General features: G+C 40.4%; 1 protein-coding gene across 1 annotated transcript; it reads right to left on the bottom strand.

Annotated features, from left to right (window-relative positions):
* Window positions 1-1,800: 1,800 nt before the first annotated feature.
* Window positions 1,801-18,109, bottom strand: pip4p1a (phosphatidylinositol-4,5-bisphosphate 4-phosphatase 1a). The gene is made up of 7 exons (XM_017411135.3): window positions 17,831-18,109; window positions 16,778-16,971; window positions 12,567-12,673; window positions 11,085-11,190; window positions 9,088-9,140; window positions 7,538-7,628; window positions 1,801-4,072 (listed from the first exon to the last, which is right to left on the bottom strand). Exons 1-7 carry the CDS (start codon window positions 17,946-17,948, stop codon window positions 3,929-3,931), a joined length of 813 nt encoding a protein of 270 aa, XP_017266624.1. The 5' UTR covers window positions 17,949-18,109; the 3' UTR covers window positions 1,801-3,928.
* Window positions 18,110-18,798: the final 689 nt, after the last annotated feature.

The raw sequence follows: 18,798 nt of genomic DNA, 5'->3' as shown, positions 1-18,798 counted from the left end.
AAAGCGGCTGAACGAAAGCTGGCTGATGCCTTCTCACTTAAAAACCAGAAGGTTTTGGAATCAGTTTTCTCTTCCTGGCCTCTCAGCCTCCCCTGGTCTGTGCGGCTCTCCGGGGAGCTGCGGTTTCTGAAAGGTTCCTAGTTGTACTTAATCCCTCCATCTCTTTGTGTCCAGGCAAAAAATATATCCGCATGAAACTGGAGAGGCTGAGAGGGGGCTCAGCGGCGGGAGAAAAAGATGAGCTTCTTTCAAGCATTTTATGGTCGCAGATAAAAAAAAAAAAAAGAGGCAGAACTAATTGAGTCCTACAGATTCTGCAAAACCAGAAAAGATTTAATTTTACAAACAGCAATCGAAATCATTAAAAGCACGTGATTAAATTAAATAAATACACGATGAATGTTGAGTATCCAGTGGGCAAAAGGGCGATAATGTTTTACCCATGTCAACTCCATTCAAGATGGCCACCACAGCCAACAGATGTGGCGTGGTAGTTGCAGAGAGTCATCATCAGCACGTCCTCTGATGATTTTAATTTAAAAGGCGACAAGGAACGATAGGGCTTTAATTAATATGGAATATTTTGTTTTCCATATAAATTTAGAAATGAAAAACCCTGACTGAGCTCCAGTTTGATGTTATGATCTGAGAGAAGTGTTTTCTGTGAAACGAAAAAAAAAAAAAAATTGTTTTTTAAGACCTGCCAACATTTTCCCCACAAGTCATTTTTCTGCCTTCAGTTAAAGTCACCTCTTACAATCAGCGCGTTGGAGGTCGTTAGAGCACAATTAGCAAACAGATAATGAGCTTTTAAAGACGCGTGGGCTGTTATTGTCCAATCAGGATTCAAGCAGCAGCTCAAAAACACCGATTTGACATCAGGATACGAACTCCGCAAAGCAGCAAAAACAGGTTTTTATTGGTTTGGTGTGCATCTATTTGTTTTTATTTCTATGTGTGATGGATTCTTATCTAGTGTTTTTTATTGTTGAGCTTATTTGGGGTTAATTAAGGTTATTTTTACCTAAACATCAATAAGTTTTAATGGTATTATAACATGCAACAACACGCCTGCGAATAATTATTTGTGTAGAACCTAATTTTAAAAAAATATTCATACGCAGTTTTTCATGTTTCATGATTTATTTTACTCCATTTGTTTTTTACTGATGTCTTGTTTCTTAGATAGACTTTTAAACGTATGATTGTTCTTGATTTGGATTTATGTCACCATCTTCACCAGAATCCCTGAAAGAAAAGATGCTTTATCTCCTTCCTGGTAAAATAATAAAATAAAGAATAAAAACTAATGCAGTATAATATTCTGTACATTCATTAGCTTTATAATTCATATTCACATTTCTATTTTTTACTCTTGAATGGATCATTTGTTATTTTTTGTACTTTTTATGCAAATGTCTTCTATAAACATTTCATCTTAGCTTTTACCAGTTTGACAAAAAACGTTTTCAGATATTTACCGTTTCTGCATGTTTTGTTATTAATGCTTGTTTTAATCATCAACTAAAAGGAAGAGAAAAAAGCTGGTTTTCGTACATCATCATGTCTTTATTTGAGTGTAAACAAACTCGGAAGAGTTGCAGCCACATTCTTGATTATTGGTTTTAAACATGATTCGTTTCTGATGCAGTCACTGATAAAACATGATCACCCCCCCCCTGCAAAAAAAAAAAAATAAATAAATGAAAAGGATCTCCTTCAACAAATCGCTCCTTCTCGTTTCTTCACATGCAGACCAGAACCGGAGACGGTTCTGTTTGGAATTTCGCTCCGTTTCAAAACCAAGAGAGTGGATTGTTGAAGCGATCTTCTTATTTTTAGTTTCTTTTTTTTTTGCAGTGAGTGTTTAATAAATAACATGATAGATACTTCCATATGAATGTATGACCTCAGTTCAGCAGAGTAACTTGGTTTTTGCTGTTTTCCACTCTTTAAGGTGCTGGGCAAGTGTTTGCTGGTTAGCACTTGGAAATGAAACGGTTGTAACATGTTTCTCTGTGTGTGTGTGTGTGTGTGTGTGTGTCAAAGGTTTGGACACGACCAGGTGTCCAGAGGCTCGTTAGGTTAGTAGTAAATCAAACTATTAAATAGCAGAAGAAGAGTTACAAAAATAACCCTCTCAAAAGAAACAAATGTACAATCACAGCAGTAGTGTTAAACGGAAACAGGATTCGTTTCGTCACTTCTTTTTGTTCATGAACAACAAATATATTTACAATTAAACAAAAGCACTGTACAGAAATCATAACAGAAATATATATTACCACATTCAGAACCACAGACAGAAACCAGGAGCTTGCAGAGAGTGACAATGTTTGCAGTTTGTGACCCGACCTGAAAGCTGCAGCCTCCAACTTCAGCGACAGACAGAAATCATCAAAAATCATCCAAAAATAAAACAGCTAAACCCCAGATTTCCATGCAAGCAGCAGAAAAAACCTGAAAGCTTCACATGTAACCAGGGGTTTGTAGCTGAAGGGCTTTAAGGTGGAATCTCACTGGGCCCAGATTAAAAAGGAACTCACTGTTACGTCATGAAGACTGGGAAATAAATTTATAGATACACAAACTCAAACACATCCATGTGACCGGATGTGTCTGTTCAGCTACAGAAACAGCCGAAGGGACTGAAAACAGCCGAACAGGGAAACCTACTGTTCGAAAAGTCGTGTTTAAAAGCCGAGTTCTGTCTCTGTCACGCTCCACCGCCCGGCCTGATGTCGGTCAGTCATGTGACTCGAGCTTCCAGGTGGTTTTCAGCAGATTCAGCTGAGTGTTTTGTTTACATTGAGCGTGGACCCGCATTTCAGGATGAATGAAAAGCTCTGCTTGCTGATCACAAATACAAAGAATTTAGTGAGACAGCAACAGAAAATGTGTCTCCAACTCGTCCCACCTTCAGGAGGCTTTACATCCCGCTGCGTTTCACATGTGAACCAAATACACAAAAACAATTCTGCATGAAGGAACGTTTTGGGAAGGGAAAGAGCTTTTTAAGGTTTGCAATTAATTACAAGCTGATGAACGGTGGGTGACATGATAAAAAAACAAACTACCTAAACCCGACGGCTGCGGTTTGGATCCAAGAAAAGAAGCTACAGATACGGCTTCAATCTTATCGGACCTTTCAAGTTCATGTCCCTCCTTCCATGGGTGAGACAAGGACAAACATGAGAAGAAAGTCTGCTTTCAGGTCTGGCTTTGAACCGGGAGGCTGGAGCGGCTCCGGAGCGGCTCTAATAGAGCGCCTCTCCTTTGTTGTGTGACGGTATGCATTCATGTGGCTGTGAGTGGAAGTACGAATGTCTGGGTGCTGAATCTTTCTATCACACCTCCTTTTAAGGCTTTGGATCAAAGTCAGTCCCAGGGGAATAATTCAGCATAAACATTAAGTTAAGGGGAATCACAGCCTACCTCAGTAAACCACAAAATTCAATTTTTCAGACAATTTTTTCTACAACTTCTTGATCTTTTGATTCAGAAAAGGAGGCTGATTTTACTCCGGGTACTCGTCTGTCTTTTGTTTCTCTGTTTAAAAATGTTAAATACTGACCTGTTTGTGTCAACGCTCCAAAAACAGAAAAGAAACGGGGACAAGATCCACATTAAGCGTTTGCTTTGGAAGCTGAAGAAATGCAACAGACCAGAATGTAAGGAGGAAAAGAAGAGATAAAATGATAAAATGAACCTCACACTGGCCACAAGGTTAGGATAGATCATCAGTACATTAGGCTATAAGGGACTTCATGATTACCGGCCGCAGCTGCCACCATCAGCTTTTCCAAATGTGTTTGACTAACAGGGAAGGAGCGCCGCTCTGCAGTTAGATTTAAATATAGATTCTGTGTTTTTAAAGCCATTGTTCCTCCTGCCTGGTGGGTCGACGGTGGGGTGGGGGTGGGAGCCTCTATGTGAAGTTCTGGAGCGGCTGGCTGACCCTCATGCACACCCAGTAGAAAGCCCGGGCCAAGGTGACCAGAACCAGGAGCAGCATTACGGCCCACGAGGCGTAGATCCCCTGGTAGGTCTGAGCCTTCACCCACGTCCCGGCCTGCGAAGGAACAACACGGAGGAGGAATAAGCACAGTCAGCTGGCTCGGGTCGAGTCAGGCTCAGTGTGAGGCACCGAGGAGCCTCCAACAGCGTCTCTGAAGCGTCCACCAAACCGCAGCGGCAGAGTTGGGTTGCACAGCGCATCAAAAATTCATCATCATCGCAATATCAGAGAGCGCAATACCAACGTCGCTAAGGCTGCAGTAAATCACAGATCGTTAGATTTCCAGGTACCGTGAATTCATGTTCCTCATGTTCTGCAGGCTAATATTAGATTTGAACCCCCCCGGCCTTGATGGCCACACCTGGTTTAGATACTGATGACAGAAGAGAATCAGGAGAATGCAGGTTTATCTCAACTGATGCTAAAGAATATATAAAATCTCACACATTGAAAGTTGTTCTCATATCGTGCATCTTTACTGCACAATATAAAGTTTAAGATTATGATTATCTAACTTCCTCCAGCTTTCACACTTTTCCAGACTCAAATATCAAATTTGCTGTAAAGTTTTGGCTCATTTTGATGCCCTGAATGTTGTTCTTATAAGGGATGTGACGACAATCATCTCCAGATGATGAGTTCGTCACTCACAGCCAATTAATCCCCTTTCCCATCCTGAGGTTTGTGCTCACGCTTGTTTGTTTATATATATTTGTTTTTGCTAACTGCCACAACAGATCAGGGGTGAAGAAATCCATCTTCTGCAGATTATTACAGTGCATCCCTCTCCACGCCGCGGGGGTAAAGACCAGAGCGGGGAGGGTGGACACCACGTTCACCGCCGGTTGCTGGGCGACCGTTTGTTTTTCCTGCGTCTGGCTCTCTGTCACAGGTGAAGCCTTGGCATCACATTTATCAGCGAGGAGGACGAGGAAAAGAACAAGCACCAGCGTTTGTTCGGAACGTCTCGGCTGAGGCTCCTGCAGCAGCGGCCTCCACGTTTATCCCACACCGAGCAGGAGAACCGGGCCGAGAGGCAGAAATTAAAAAAACTAAAACATTTAGGGATGACAGCAGGAGAGCAGACGAACACACACACACAGTAAAAGTGATTTTCCGAATAAATTTCTTTCAATGTTTGCTGCTTTTTCACTCGTCGTCTGTCCAAACCTTCCACCTGACCATTTTCTGAGGAATGTTTTTGTTTCTTAGGCCCCAAAACATAAACCTCTGAATTATTTAATCAGAAAAAGCTGTGTTGTGTCTAAAAGTAACTGAAAAATTAGCAATCTGAACCATTTCTGATCACTCCTCTCAGTCTGCCTGTCATAAACATGCCTCATTAATTCCTGTTTCTTTAGTTAAAGATATAAAAAATGATAAAGATTACACAGTTTCAGGAGCATAAATATTTTTACAACAACAAACCGATTCCCCGAACAGATATTAGCAGGAAATGAGGCTTTTCAGACCGGTGTGCTTTGTTTCCTTGAACATTTTTAAAAACAGGACTAGAGGAGACATCTTTTTATGTTTAAATGACTCATAGGTGAGTAATGCGCGAACTAAACACAAAAAATAAAACTGAAAAAGCATCCAATACAGAGAGAAAATCCTTCAACAGAGCCTGAAGAACTTTTGCTTCAGACAACTTGAAAAAGTTGAAGAAAGTCAAAAAGTTCTGGTTGTTTGGAAACGAAACTGAACTTTAATGACTGCAGCTGCTTAGTGACAAATCATTTCATAAAGACAGCAAATCGACCTTTAACAGAATCTACGGATACTTTCTACCACAGAAAATATAAATTCTCATTTTAATTTAACAACAATGGAGCAAAACTAATATCAAAGCTGATTTTAAAAAGGATCCGTTTCTCAGGAGTATTAAACCCCTCCTGTAATATTATTTCCTTCTGCTCATTTCAACTTTTTATGCAGAATATTATTATTACATGAGATCCATGATGAGACTTTTAGCAAGGATTTGACTTTTTACAAGCAGAAATTACAACGAGGCCTAAAAACAACCTGAACGCTGGCCAAAAATGGACATAATTACAGAAAGAACATCAGCTTTTTCGTGCCGTTGGCGTCTTTTATAACTAATCTGTAATGTTTTAATGGTTCAAGCTGCTCTCAGGGGTTTAACTGCCACCTCTCAGTGTTCACCACATTTAAAGAAAAAAAGCCTTTTGATCGTTCACTTCTTTTACTTTTATGCTTTCAAAAATTTGCCGAAGTTAAATCGAATGTCTGCCACCGACCTGCTCTCGCATCACTCAACAACAAGCTTTTTGTAAAGCTAAAAGAAAGCATACGGAGACGTTTATTGCCTCCTCGCAGACATCATGCCATGCTTCCAGTAAATCTGGAAATGTCTGCACTTTGCAGATGCTCCTGCAGCTGCCAGGCACATAGCGCTGGTCTGGTTAAACATTTCGTGCTCCTCTTGCGCCCTCTGCTGGTCTTGGGGTAAAATGTAACGAAAGGCTGACTTCTGGCTGCATAATATGGTGGTTCTCAGGAGTTCAGCACCCTGCGTTTCTCCGGACTATCTGCTGTATTTAGATGAGATTGTAAAATGTCCTGTTGTGTTGCTCTGCAGGCAGCTGCTGAACGAAGGGTCTCGCCGGGCTGCGACTCAGAATTGTGGGAAAATCTGCATTTTTTCTGTTGCAGCCTCACTGAAATCTGGGTTTTTGAGACCAAGTGTCCAGCGAGCCATACGGCTGCATTTTAAACACCTAAATTTAGAAACTCCCGGCCTGTTTTCATGTGCACAGCTTGTAAAACTGCACTCCTGGCACATTTTATTTATTCAGCATTTTTTAAAACAACTGAGGCTGACCAAAGGGCTTCACAGGTAAAGCAGACAACAAATCAGTAAAATCTCTTGTGCAGGTGTCAAAATACATCCTGCAGGATTTGCAGAAAGAGAACTGAGAAAGGTTTGAGACACCCGTGACAACTCTGTGACTATTTTGAGAGAAAATCTGTCACCCAAATCCTTTCCAGAATCCAAGTGAGAAGACAACGAGCTCCTGTGACTCGTGAGGAAATTAAAAGTTTCCAGACTCCGTCGTGAATGTTGCTCACTAACTGGTCGCCTGCAGTCGCAGCCCAATGAGAAGCTGGCTTCACAGGTAAATGTGGCCGTGTTTGCGTCATGTCTGAAATATATCTGCCTGTTACAAAGAGACGGACGAGCAGCCCAGAGGAGCGCAGCCTCCAGCTTGAATAAGCAACAATAATAAGAAGGATAATTAATTTGCTTTTTTTCCTCTTCGCTTTAATTTTATGTCTAATTGGAAGAGAAGTCCTTATTAAAAAAAAAACAAGACAGTTATCTTAAAGCCAGCTGGGCTGCTCGTTATAATCTTTTGTGAATTAGGGCCGCCACAACGATGACGTTGATTATGGTCATTTGTTGACATACTTTATATGAATTTATCTTTTATTTTCTGAGATGTTCCCACAGAAACACGACTGTCAGCTTGTAGCCCGGCGGAGTCCACTCACCATCAGCCCCGCGGTGGAAACGCAGAACAGCAAGCAGAGTAGAAAACACCACAAGCTTCGCCTCCGGGGATACCGCTGACCAATGGAGGAGCTGCAAAGGAGACGAGAGGAAGAAACTCTTTTTAATCAGACATTTACACAGAACAAAAGCAGCAGATGTTTTAACACCAGGCGTCTGTGCAAGCAGAAACAGCCCAGCTGTTGTCATTAACAAAGGCGTTGTTAGAGCCAGCGTGTTTACGCCATCATCAGGAAACCGGAGCAGGAAAAAGGAAATCTTATCATCTACACCTGTGCTTTGGCATCCATTTTATGTCCAATTATCCAGGAGAGAAACAGGGGTAGGAGATCTTTTGTCCTCCTGGTAAACAAAGAAACTAAAGCGTTGGTGAACCTGCAGAGCTGGAACAACGGTCACGCTCCTGCAGAAACTCTGCTGCATCAGCCCGAGTCTTCAATTCATTTCAGAGCAAACAAAGAGAAGTTTTCTGACAGAGTCATAGAAAATATATCAGATCGTTGAACAGATGAACATGTTAGCTTTGTAATTATTGGTTCTTTTTCAGCTGAAATAAAGAAAAAAATACTAAATGATTATTTAAAATAGGCACAGTTGTATTTCTTCTTCACAAATGAAAACCAATGACTTTCATCAAGCAGCTCATATAGCAGCTGACAGGTCAGTTTTGTGGATTGGAGCTTTAGCATTCGTCCTACTTCAACCTTGAATTTTCTATTTGACCGTTTCCTGACCATTTCACTGACTTTGTTTCCAGAAAACAAAGTTTAATTCCCTTTGCTCGGCGGCGAAACGCATTATAATCCTCCTCAAACCTCCTCTGAACTGATAGGTTCAGAAAAAGCTCCAAAGAGACACATTTACTTAAAATAAAAATGTCTCACCCTAAAGCACACGTGTCAAACTCAAGGCCCGCGGGCCAGATCTGGCCCTCTGTAACATTTCATCCGGCCCTCTAGTCTGGTTCAGATCGAGTCTCTGATTCTTATTTTGCTTAAAAAAACTGAAGTTTTCTCTGACAGTGACTTAGAAGCCAACAATATATAGTTTTAATTTCTGTATGATCAGGTTTTTGTTGATGGCTTTTATTAAAAATCTGTTTTAATGTTAAAAAATTCATTTAAAAGCTGAGTGAGGCGTAAGAAATGACTGCTAATGATGAGCTTTTTGAAGTTTGATCTATTTGTCTGTGTTCATTAAAGTCTGTTTGCTCAAAATTCTGTATAATCTGTAACTGGGAAAAGGTCAGTGATATTTCTATATGAATGATTTGACATAATACATCTAAAACCAAGGTTAATTTATGTAATTTTTAATAAATATTGATCGTGATTGGCCCTTGGCTAGGACCAAATATTCAATTTTGGCCCCCTTGCGTCTCTGGGTTTGACACCCCTGCCCTAAAGTCACCACCTTATAACTGTTCTGAGTCTGTGGGTTAAGGCTTTGGTCATTTCCAAACGTTTTAAAGTCTTAACGTAAAAAGAAAGTGAAAACGGAGTGATTTTTTTTTGTTCTTACAGCTACTTACACTTTCCTGCAGTGTGGGCACCTGGCCAGCGTCCGGTCCGTGAACTCTGTCCACTGAAAGCACAAACAGAAACACGTGAGGCGTTCGCCAAGTTATCAGTTACGGTGATAAAGATTTATCAGGTGGAGCTGCTTTAAACGCTGCAATTAAATTTGACTTGGATTCTAACACAGAAATCTGGTTTTTGCTTCAGCTTCCACCGTCTATGAAAGTTAAGCTACGGGATATTTGTATTTTATGCTAAAGGGAAATGAAAATTTGTCCTTGACAGAGTAAATTAAACCTGGTTAGAAAAAGATAAGTCCTTCAGTGCCTGTTTATGTGGGAATGTTTTGCAGGATTAATGACTTGTTGGGTTTGTCCTGGTCAGGATGTTTTTCAGCGGAGGAGATTGACTGAAGTGTTGAGGGGATTTAAAGGGAACAAAGCAACGTCATTTCTCTTCCATGAAACTGAATAAAGCAGTGAAACAGATTAGCAGTTTAAAGGCTAATAAACTCCTATTTTTTTTACAAAAAACAACCCGGAATACAAGGATTGGATTTGCAGTCTTGCTGTTCAGTTTGGAAAAAGTAATACAACCTTTCAAATTCTTGGCAGCAGGTGCCGTCAGCTACGTTAAATAAAAAAATACAAAACAGAAAGAAAAAAGGTCCCAGACACGTATCAAACTCCAGAGCGGCGGCGCTCTAAAAGCAGCTGGGAGAATATCTTCAGTGCATCTCTGACAACAAATTAAGCGGCTGAACGCCACCCGGGGCACACATTTGCATTTCCATTCAGCCGTTCTACCTTTAAGCAGTTCGGAAAGGTCCAGCTGGGGTTTTAAACACCCTGCAGCATCAATCAAACACCTCCATTTTTCTCCTTCTCCCACTTTTACCAACTGCCTCTCTTTGATCGCGTTTCCAAACCATCTTTACCCGTCTCGCCGATTGTTAAAAGAGCAGCGAGAAAAAAATGTTTCATCCCCTTCAGCACAAAAGGACTGTAATATATCAGCCGAGTGTTGATAGGGTTATTGATCTGCAGCAATAACTCAACATTTTCTTGGCCTGAAGCTTGAATGTTTGGGGCTTTTCAATAATTCACTGGCTACAGTATATTTAACAACAGAGCTGCTGAAGCTGTCACAGACTACTTCAGCTCGAGAAAATAAAAACTAACTAATTTGATGCAATTTAGAAATTGTTGAACACTTGAAATAAAAGAAATGAATACTCTGTAAGGATTTCAGTACTTCTTTTCCAAGTGTTTCATCGAGTTGGACCTATTTTAAAGTCAAAAAGCTGAGAAGTAACAGAAAAGGAGGAAGAGGAGCACAGTGTTTGGGCATTTCAAACACAAAAACAGAGCCGACAGTTAAGATAAAACGATAAATCTTTTCTTTTTATGAAGGTTTAAAGAGGAAAAACACACTTAAAACTGTCTGGCTCTGTTTGCTGCACTGAGATGGTAAAAAGTTCAACTTTCAGGTGAAACACAGGAATCAAATCTTTTTAATCATTTTCTGCCACCGAGGCATATTGATTAATTTATTTGTTTGGCTTTAAAGTTCAAATTGAAGATAATTTAGTATCAGACTGTCTCGTTCAGGACATGTGGAGACTTCAGGCATTTTTTGTTTTTATTTTAAACCAAATCAAATCATCCGAACTCATAGAGCACATTTAAAACAGCCCAATTTGACAAAAGTGTTGAACAAAACCATAAAACGATTAAAACATCACTGAGACTGAAGAGAGGTGATAAAACGTAGGACATATAAGGCCAGGCCATTATTTGATATTTAAAGCCCAAACAAATTAAACGTGTCTTAAAATAAGATTATGAGATTATGTGTCGAGCAACAAGCTTGAAAAGATGCTGGTAAGTGATTTTTATCTGTTGCCTTATTGTCAGTTTTTAAGGCTAAAAACAACTGGATTTAAGGCTCCAGATGTTTTATTTCTGAAAATCAAACCCGACAGGATGATTCTAAAGAAGAGAGCTGGTACCAAGAAGGTGTTGCTGCAGTGTCCGCAGGAAACCCGGGCTCCAGCAGGCTGGGGATCAGGACTGGCCGGACCAGGATGAACCGGACCCAGATTTATTATCCTCTTACTGGAAGGAGGCAGGCGGACACAGAAAGTTGGCACACAAGTGAATCATGACATAACTCTGTAAGTGCAAACTGCAGTCATTACGCCTGATGTTTTGAGCTATTGTCTCAAGGGCAGACTGTCCAGAATCCGTCAGCAGCAGCAGCAGGCATCTCAGTGCTCCTCTGATCAGACAGGAGCACTGAGATGTGTCTGTTTGACTCAGCATGTCTGCTCTGAATGCAAAACAGCGACACTGGAGGTAAACTCTTACACGTCCGGAATGAGGAGCTTACTGAGATCTGGGAGCAACGGAGTTAATTATACACCATTATGCAAATGTTTCTGTGTGAATATTTCAGCGTGTAATAAAGTTTACAGTTCAAATACAGCAGATACTGAATAAACCAATTAATTTCAAAACGAGATTTCTTTTAAATAGCAAACTTAATTAAAGGCCTAGATTCCTTGAAGAAATGCTTATCACCCGCCAGCTTTAAAATATATTATTTTATGATGAGTTGAAGCTATCAGTTGGGGACGACTCTCAGCTACTACCACACCAAACTTTAGCTCAGTGATTGTTTGATGAAGTGGCTTAGCTGTGGCAGCCATCTTGAACGGGGTTGACCCCCAAAAGTAGATTCGAAGAGTTTCATTAAAATTCGGATTTTGTTAGAAGTTAAAACGTACACATGAGGCAGCAAAAGTTCAAAAATCTTTAAAAAATAAAAATAAATAAATCTAAAATGTCGCCATTACACATTTGATGCCTCGGGCGTAAACACGGACCAAAAACCCTGGGCTGCTGCAGCTTGATGCTCAGAGCTGCCAAGAAAACAAAAATCTATTTTCTGTGACTGACAGATTTATGTTTTAACTAAATGAATGTGACACAAAAAGAAAAAACACTGGAGTGTTTCTTGCCTCAACTGTATTTACTTTCTGTTTTACAGAAGTTTTTTTAGACCATAGTTTGCTGTGTTGAAGTTTATTAATTAACACTCTGATATAATTAGAAGAATTATTTTTTAATTTAACCAGTTCTGATTCAGGAATAAATACATGAGCTCATTATCTGTCCGTGTTACCTTTCTCAGTCTGAAAACTGAAAAATTAATGTTCACTTTAGAATAAATTACAGGCTGAAACGGACTACCTTTACCCAGTAAACAGCCTAATATCCACACAGACACATTTCTCACAGAACCTGTCACACAGAAGTAAAAATCCACGACGTGGCCGTTCTAATGAGGTGTTATTTCCTCATCCCGCTCGCCGAGCTCGGCGTGTAAACTGTGCTGGGAGCGCAGCCCTAATTGAAGGAGTGCTCTCCTCTCAGAGCGGGACACAGCGTTACTGCACTCCTGCACACAAACAAACTAAAACATTTCTTACCAGTATGGTCGGGGACAGGCAATCCTCTGAGAAGTGACTTTGCAGATGAGAAGACAGTTGCAGGGGCAGCGGACGTACTTCTTCCCTGCTGGGGCGTTCTTAATGGGCTGCAGAGGGAGACAGAAACACTCGAGAGATAAGGACGCAGCAGAACAACGGATTAGAAAAAGAGGAGATAACGAGCCAATTATATGTGATGGCTTGGAACGAACAAATTGAACAGGAGGGAGAGAAAGATTTTCGAGAAGAAACTGGAAGTGACTGTACAGAAACTGAAGGTTAAAGGGGATGATTCATCACCACAGGAGTTCAAACGACAAACACAAACTCTCAGAGGATTTTTTAGGGCCTGTGGAATGATAATAAGAAAGTTATGATTTGGACTGAAACACCAAAAGTTTATTCAGAGATATATTCATGTTTTAAAAACACAATGAAAGCTATTTAAAAACAAACGAGTTTACCATTAACACCAGTAAAAACACTCCAAATAACCTTTGTGATTTGGTGAACTATGACCTTTTCAATGCACTTTAAAAAAAAGAGGCATTTAAATACTTAAAATACTTCTCCAGGCATTGATTCAAACTTTAATTCAGACAATGTTTTCTTTGACATAAGCCTCACCTTACACATTACACCTCCAATTTACAGTTGTAGACTCTTTGAATATAAAAATAAAACTAGTATTGGCCCACTGTCAAATGTTTCCCACCCTAAATATATATATAAACACTTATTGCAGAAGTGTCAAACATTAGAATAAAACTACCTCAGTTAAACTACTTGTATATTCCCATGCAGTGTGAAGAAATGTCAGCTGGATAATCAACACTGTCATCATTAAGTAGCTCTTCTAATGACACAAGCCGTTTCTCATTTCATGGTTTTATGATCCGAGATGTTTCTTGTAACTATTTATATCCTAATGCTTTTAATCGGAGTTGATTGCTGTTGTTTATGACGTATATTTGCACTCTGGATGCCTCCTTTTAGGCAGAGACGTCTGATAAAAACCAGCCTTTGGATAATTCAGGTAAATTTATATTCAGCTTGTTTAAATGTTCATTAATGTGCACCATCCTTTTTTATTTAAAAATAATCTAAAATTATTAGATTTATTAGAATATGAAATCAGCTGGAACTTCAAAGGAAAACTGCAGCCTTTAAAATATTAGTCTGATGAGCAGGAAATATAACTCAGGAAATAAAGGTTTTGTTCACGTCTTTTGTTTGTCTTCTGACTTTACCTTACAGATACAACAATCAGCTAACTCTGACACTTCCTCACTCTTAAAAAGTTCCACATCAAAGACTGAAAAAAACTCACTTTGGAGCGTCAGACGAGCTAAAAACTGTCCAATTCTAATCATCCATGCATCCCTGTTTGTCACATACAAAATCCTGATTATTTTCCTACAGTTTTTTAATTTCAGAACACATTAACCACTGATATGGAGAAGAAAAACGGTGCAGATTTTGATTTATTTTTTGACTGGTCTTCATGACCCTGCATCCTTTAATAGTTTACTCACAGTTCGCTTCACTGGTTGCTATCCCAGCTTTTCTGCCACAAACGACACCTTTCTATTACACAACAGAGTCTGGTAAGGCTGTGCTTTTTTTAAGTTTTTTTAATAGGTTGTATTGCAAATTTATCACGGATGCTTGTGGGTTTTATGGCTTGTCTGAGCTCAGGTTCAAAGCTAAGCCGGTAAGATACGGTTGTGCTGAAACTCTGAAGACCACAAGCTGCTTTAAGAAACCCACAAACAACAACAATGCCCACACCAACACGTTCCTTTTGTTTTATGAAGTTAGTTAAGAGTCCAGCGTGCAATTTACAACATAAACCTCATCTGTGCATAAAGGCTGCATATTGTGCACATGACTAATGACTGTTTATTAACTTCAAATATAGATTTACAGATCGATCTTTGTTTTTTTCCCCTCCGCTGACCAGAGGCAACCTCTGTAGCACAGCCTTAATAATCAGGAGTCTTTCCCATCTTTCTGAAGACAAAAGTCAGTAACAAAGTCATTCTGTGAAATAGCCACTCTATCCTTCTCCAGTACTCCCCTGTGCTTCTGAGTCCCTTTGGATAAAAGTATCTGTAAAATCAATGTGATGTAATGAGTCACTGCAGCTTCACACATGGCTGCAGAGATAAACAGCTGATTTCACCCACACTGGAACTGCAGAGGAAACACGAAGGAGAGAAGCTCTGCGCTGAGTGAAACTGTGATGTATGAGTTAATGGAAAAACACCACACGTGCCTGACATATCCCCAAAAACTGCACCCATTCCTTTTAAACAAATGCATTTCTGCACAACATTAGATCTTGTTTCTATTCATTTTGAACTTTAATGTTCGCAAACTATTCCAATGGCAGCAGGTTCCAGATCGACACAGCCCCCTACATACTGTATTGTGTGCATCTACATATGTCGGCTCCATCTGTAACTTGTTTGTACCTTATTACTACAGCTGGGTGCAAATCTCACATTTCTTCTTCCATCTGCACACCGATTTGCACCGCCAGTGATGCGCGCTCGTGGAGCCCCATCAACCTGTGACCGCGGCAGTGATTGCTGCTGGAATCACATGCTGCGTTTTCATCAGCGCAACTGTCAAATTGTCCTAATTATCGGGGACCTGCCTTTTGTGGTCAAAAACATGATTAGAAGCTGGTAAATAAAGCTGCCGCTGAGCATCTGTTTCTCGAGTCTTGTCACAACTCGGCTCCCTCTGAATAGAGGTAATAATTTAAAAACTTCAGCGTATCATTGTCAAATAATTGGATGATTGTGTAATTACTACAAGAGCATAATGAGATTTATGGTACGTGCAGGCATTTCTAAATATGTTGGTAATGTTTGTATACCTGATACTAATTGACATCAACTCTTCACTTCAAATAGTGCAGAAAACGACTCTGACAACTATATGAATGTTTTAATTTAACATTATTGTGTTTGTATACATTTTCATCGTATACGCTGGGATAACATGCAGTCTGGAAGATTCGTTTTACGAAATCAGCCAGTCTTTTATAAATCTGAGTTTTGCATGGCAAACCTTTTTAGTTTTCTGTTAGACTAACCAGGTACTTGATGGGCAACAATCAGTGTAGAAACTCTTGTATTTATGCTGCAAGTAAAAAAAATATATAAATGTTTTTAGCATTTTCAGAGAGACTACAAAACCTATGAGTGACTTTTCTGCAAATGCTTGAAATAATCAAAAGTGATTGGAATTATGATTCTGACAAATGCGCTCAAAATAAAAAATTCACTTTTTTGGACATGAAAATAAATGTATTTACAATTTGATTTATAATCCGTTTCATTCATGAGAACAGTTAAATATCAATCTACCTTCATTCCACTGGAAATGAAGATGTTTCCAGCTGTTAAAAAGAACTGATCACACCTGTAAACATCTGGCTTTATCAACTCCAGCTCTGACAGGAACACGACACCTGAATCCATATGCTTCTTCTCTTTTTATGAAGGTATTGGTTTTTCAGAGAAACACCTTCATCATTTGTAACATTTCACATGAAACCTGTGAAACTAACAGCAACAACTTGCTGGAAAGAAGACAAGATTGATATTGTTCACCTGTTGTGGGACAGGTGGCAGGTCGCCATCAGCACAGGTGAGTCGGACGACCTCCTGAGTGCAGTCAGAAATGATAAACTCGTCTTCTTGTCTCCAAAAATTGTGTTTACCTGAACTGAAGTCAGTGTTTTCTTTCTTAAGGCTCTAAGACATAAAGCTCTGCTGAAGACAATGTTGCACAAAAATAAATCAATAAGAGATGTGAGCTGCATGTACACGTTTTGAAATTTAACTTAATTTAATCTGAAAAACCTCAGGATATCTTCAAAAAATTCAAACAACTCTAGTAGTCGACTCCTGAGAATGGACATTCAGGAGGAAGACAGAGTCAGGAGGAATGAAATAGAGGAGATCTAGAAAAATAAACACCAGCCAGCAAACAAAAGGCAGAATCTTTACTGGCAGGTGGACTCGTTCTTTGCTTAGTTTGTCTGGAAGTCTATCACAACACAGACGTGTTGGTAAAAACGCCGACTGCCACAATGATTTGTACTATTCAGGTTTATGAATCTGTGATGCCGTTTCTGTTTCGTACATCAGAGCTTTTGTGCTTTTCGTGTCAACAGGTTCCTTTCGGGAACTTACTGTCGCTTCATTGCACACGCCACACTTCACCACGTGCTGGTGCGTCTTGCCCTCCACGGCGATGAGGCTCTGGCACACCCTGCAGCTGATAACAGGTGCATTTCCGCTCTCCGGGGAGGTGAGAGGGGACAAAGGCGGCGGGTCCTCTCCTAGGAGCACAGACGGCTGACTGGAGCTGGGAAAGGGAGGGAAGCCTGAACAGGATGGAGAGAAAAAAATAATACAGAATATAACGGAAGTGAAGTGACAAATGCAGAATTGTTTAAAGTCACAAGCATCGCCTAATGGCTTGGTAAAAGAACCAATTCTAGTGGCAAATAACCTATTACAGCAAATAAGTTAATAAGATTTGGTCCTGAGTCCAGCAGAAAGGAGCTTTAGAAGAAAAACTCTCCTGGAATGCAGATCAGGGGTTGGTTTCAACACAGTATTTGTAAAAGACAAGAATTAAACCACAGCGTGCGGGACAGATTAACCTACACATGCAAAGCTGTCTGCTCTGATTTCTGTGATTAGGGGAGGCTATGTGAGGGTAAAAACAAGCGAGCATTTCAACAGAACCTCGTCATTGGTCGCGCCTTGCAGCATCCCTCCGCAGCATCCGTAGCGACTTTCTAACATATGTCAATCAAATCAGGTGGTTCTAGGATGCTAGCCACCAACCCAAGCCTCACACTTGCCTAACCATAATACTACATTAAAAACGAATAAACACAAAAAATATACAGTTTGATCATACTGACTGCTACGCAACCGTGAGCGCAGCTGGTAGTTTGCCGGCTGCTAGGAGCTAATTCTAGCTAGCATGTTAGCATAGCCGAGCTTCAAGTTAGCGCTGTAAATGTGCTCCATTTTCCAACAGGAGGTGTTTAGCAGTAAACATCATACGTGCTGACACCATAATCTGCTGAAGGACAGTCAAAACGCGCTGACACTATGCCACTGTCACAGCGGAGCTAGCGGGCTAACCGGAGCCTTCCAGGCAGCGGAGGCTAGCTAGCCCGGGCTGGGGTCGGGTGGGAAGAGAGAGCCTCCCCCTTGCGCGATACTCACTCTGAGGTTTGTTGGGCACACCGTACGGCCCCGAGCCGGGAGAAACCCCGCCGTTACCGCTGCTGAGAGCACCATCTCCCAAATCCGACAGCAACGGGGACCTCTCACCGTCCGCCATACCGAGAGAGAGAGGCGTAGGAGGAAGGGAGGAGAGGGAGAGAGATTGCGGACCGATACGGCGTTGTATTGTTGTGTCGGAAACGAAGGGGGTCACGTGACCACACCACCCATTAACGGGGTGCTGCGGTAACGGCGCCCAGCGGGGTGTGGTTCGGCACTCAGACGCTCCCTGAGCGGACACACTACATGAGATAACAAACAGGTCTGAATTTTTACCTGAGGCGGAATACACCACCTGTGAGTCACTGAGGCGCCCGGCCCAAAAGATGAACCCGCGCTGAGTCTAAATAACAGACAGCTCCTAGAAACACCTGTTTAAAGTCACATTTTAAGGCACTTTATTACAGCTGCCTGATGAAAACATGAACAATCTGTTACCAATTCTTGAGCTGCAACTAAAATTATACAAAGGACAACAAAGTTTGATCAGCATAAGTCCATGAAAGTCAAATTGTAAGACATCGTTGACTTTCAAAGGCATAATTATAGCCTTGAAAGTCATCAATATTAGTTTTAAATTCATTATTATGAGATAAATCACAAGTCATACTATGACTTTAAAAGTAATTATTTGTATCCTGTATTTACAACTTCTAACTATGACTTTCAAGGCTATAATTATTAGTTTAAATCTCATAATTATGAGTTTGCATCTCATAGGTATGACTTTTTGTCTCATAAAACTCAATTCCACCTTTAAAGTCTTAATTATGACTTTGTTCCTGTCTATATGACTTTGAAACTCATAATTGTGACTTTCCATTTGATTTTTTTTTGTATTTTCAGTGGCAGAGATGAGTGAGCATTGCACAAAGTGAAATATCAGTCGAAAACCTGCCACATCTTTA

The sequence above is a fragment of the Kryptolebias marmoratus genome, linkage group LG20 (genome assembly GCF_001649575.2).
Source record: "Kryptolebias marmoratus isolate JLee-2015 linkage group LG20, ASM164957v2, whole genome shotgun sequence".
Lineage (NCBI taxonomy): Eukaryota > Metazoa > Chordata > Actinopteri > Cyprinodontiformes > Rivulidae > Kryptolebias > Kryptolebias marmoratus.
Note: the sequence above shows the minus strand (reverse complement) of the source record. Positions and strands in the feature narration are given on the sequence as shown.

What these genes read in the sequence shown, in the direction of transcription:
- pip4p1a (XM_017411135.3), bottom strand. Translation starts at nt 17,948, where the DNA reads ATGGCGGACGGTGAGAGGTCCCCGTTGCTGTCGGATTTGGGAGATGGT. An exon ending in GCGTGTGCAATGAAGCGACA is followed by an intron (nt 12,674 to 16,777) that starts GTAAGTTCCCGA and finishes CTCCCTCTGCAG; the next exon opens with CCCATTAAGAACGCCCCAGC. An exon ending in GCCTGTCCCCGACCATACTG is followed by an intron (nt 11,191 to 12,566) that starts GTAAGAAATGTT and finishes GCCTCCTTCCAG; the next exon opens with TAAGAGGATAATAAATCTGG.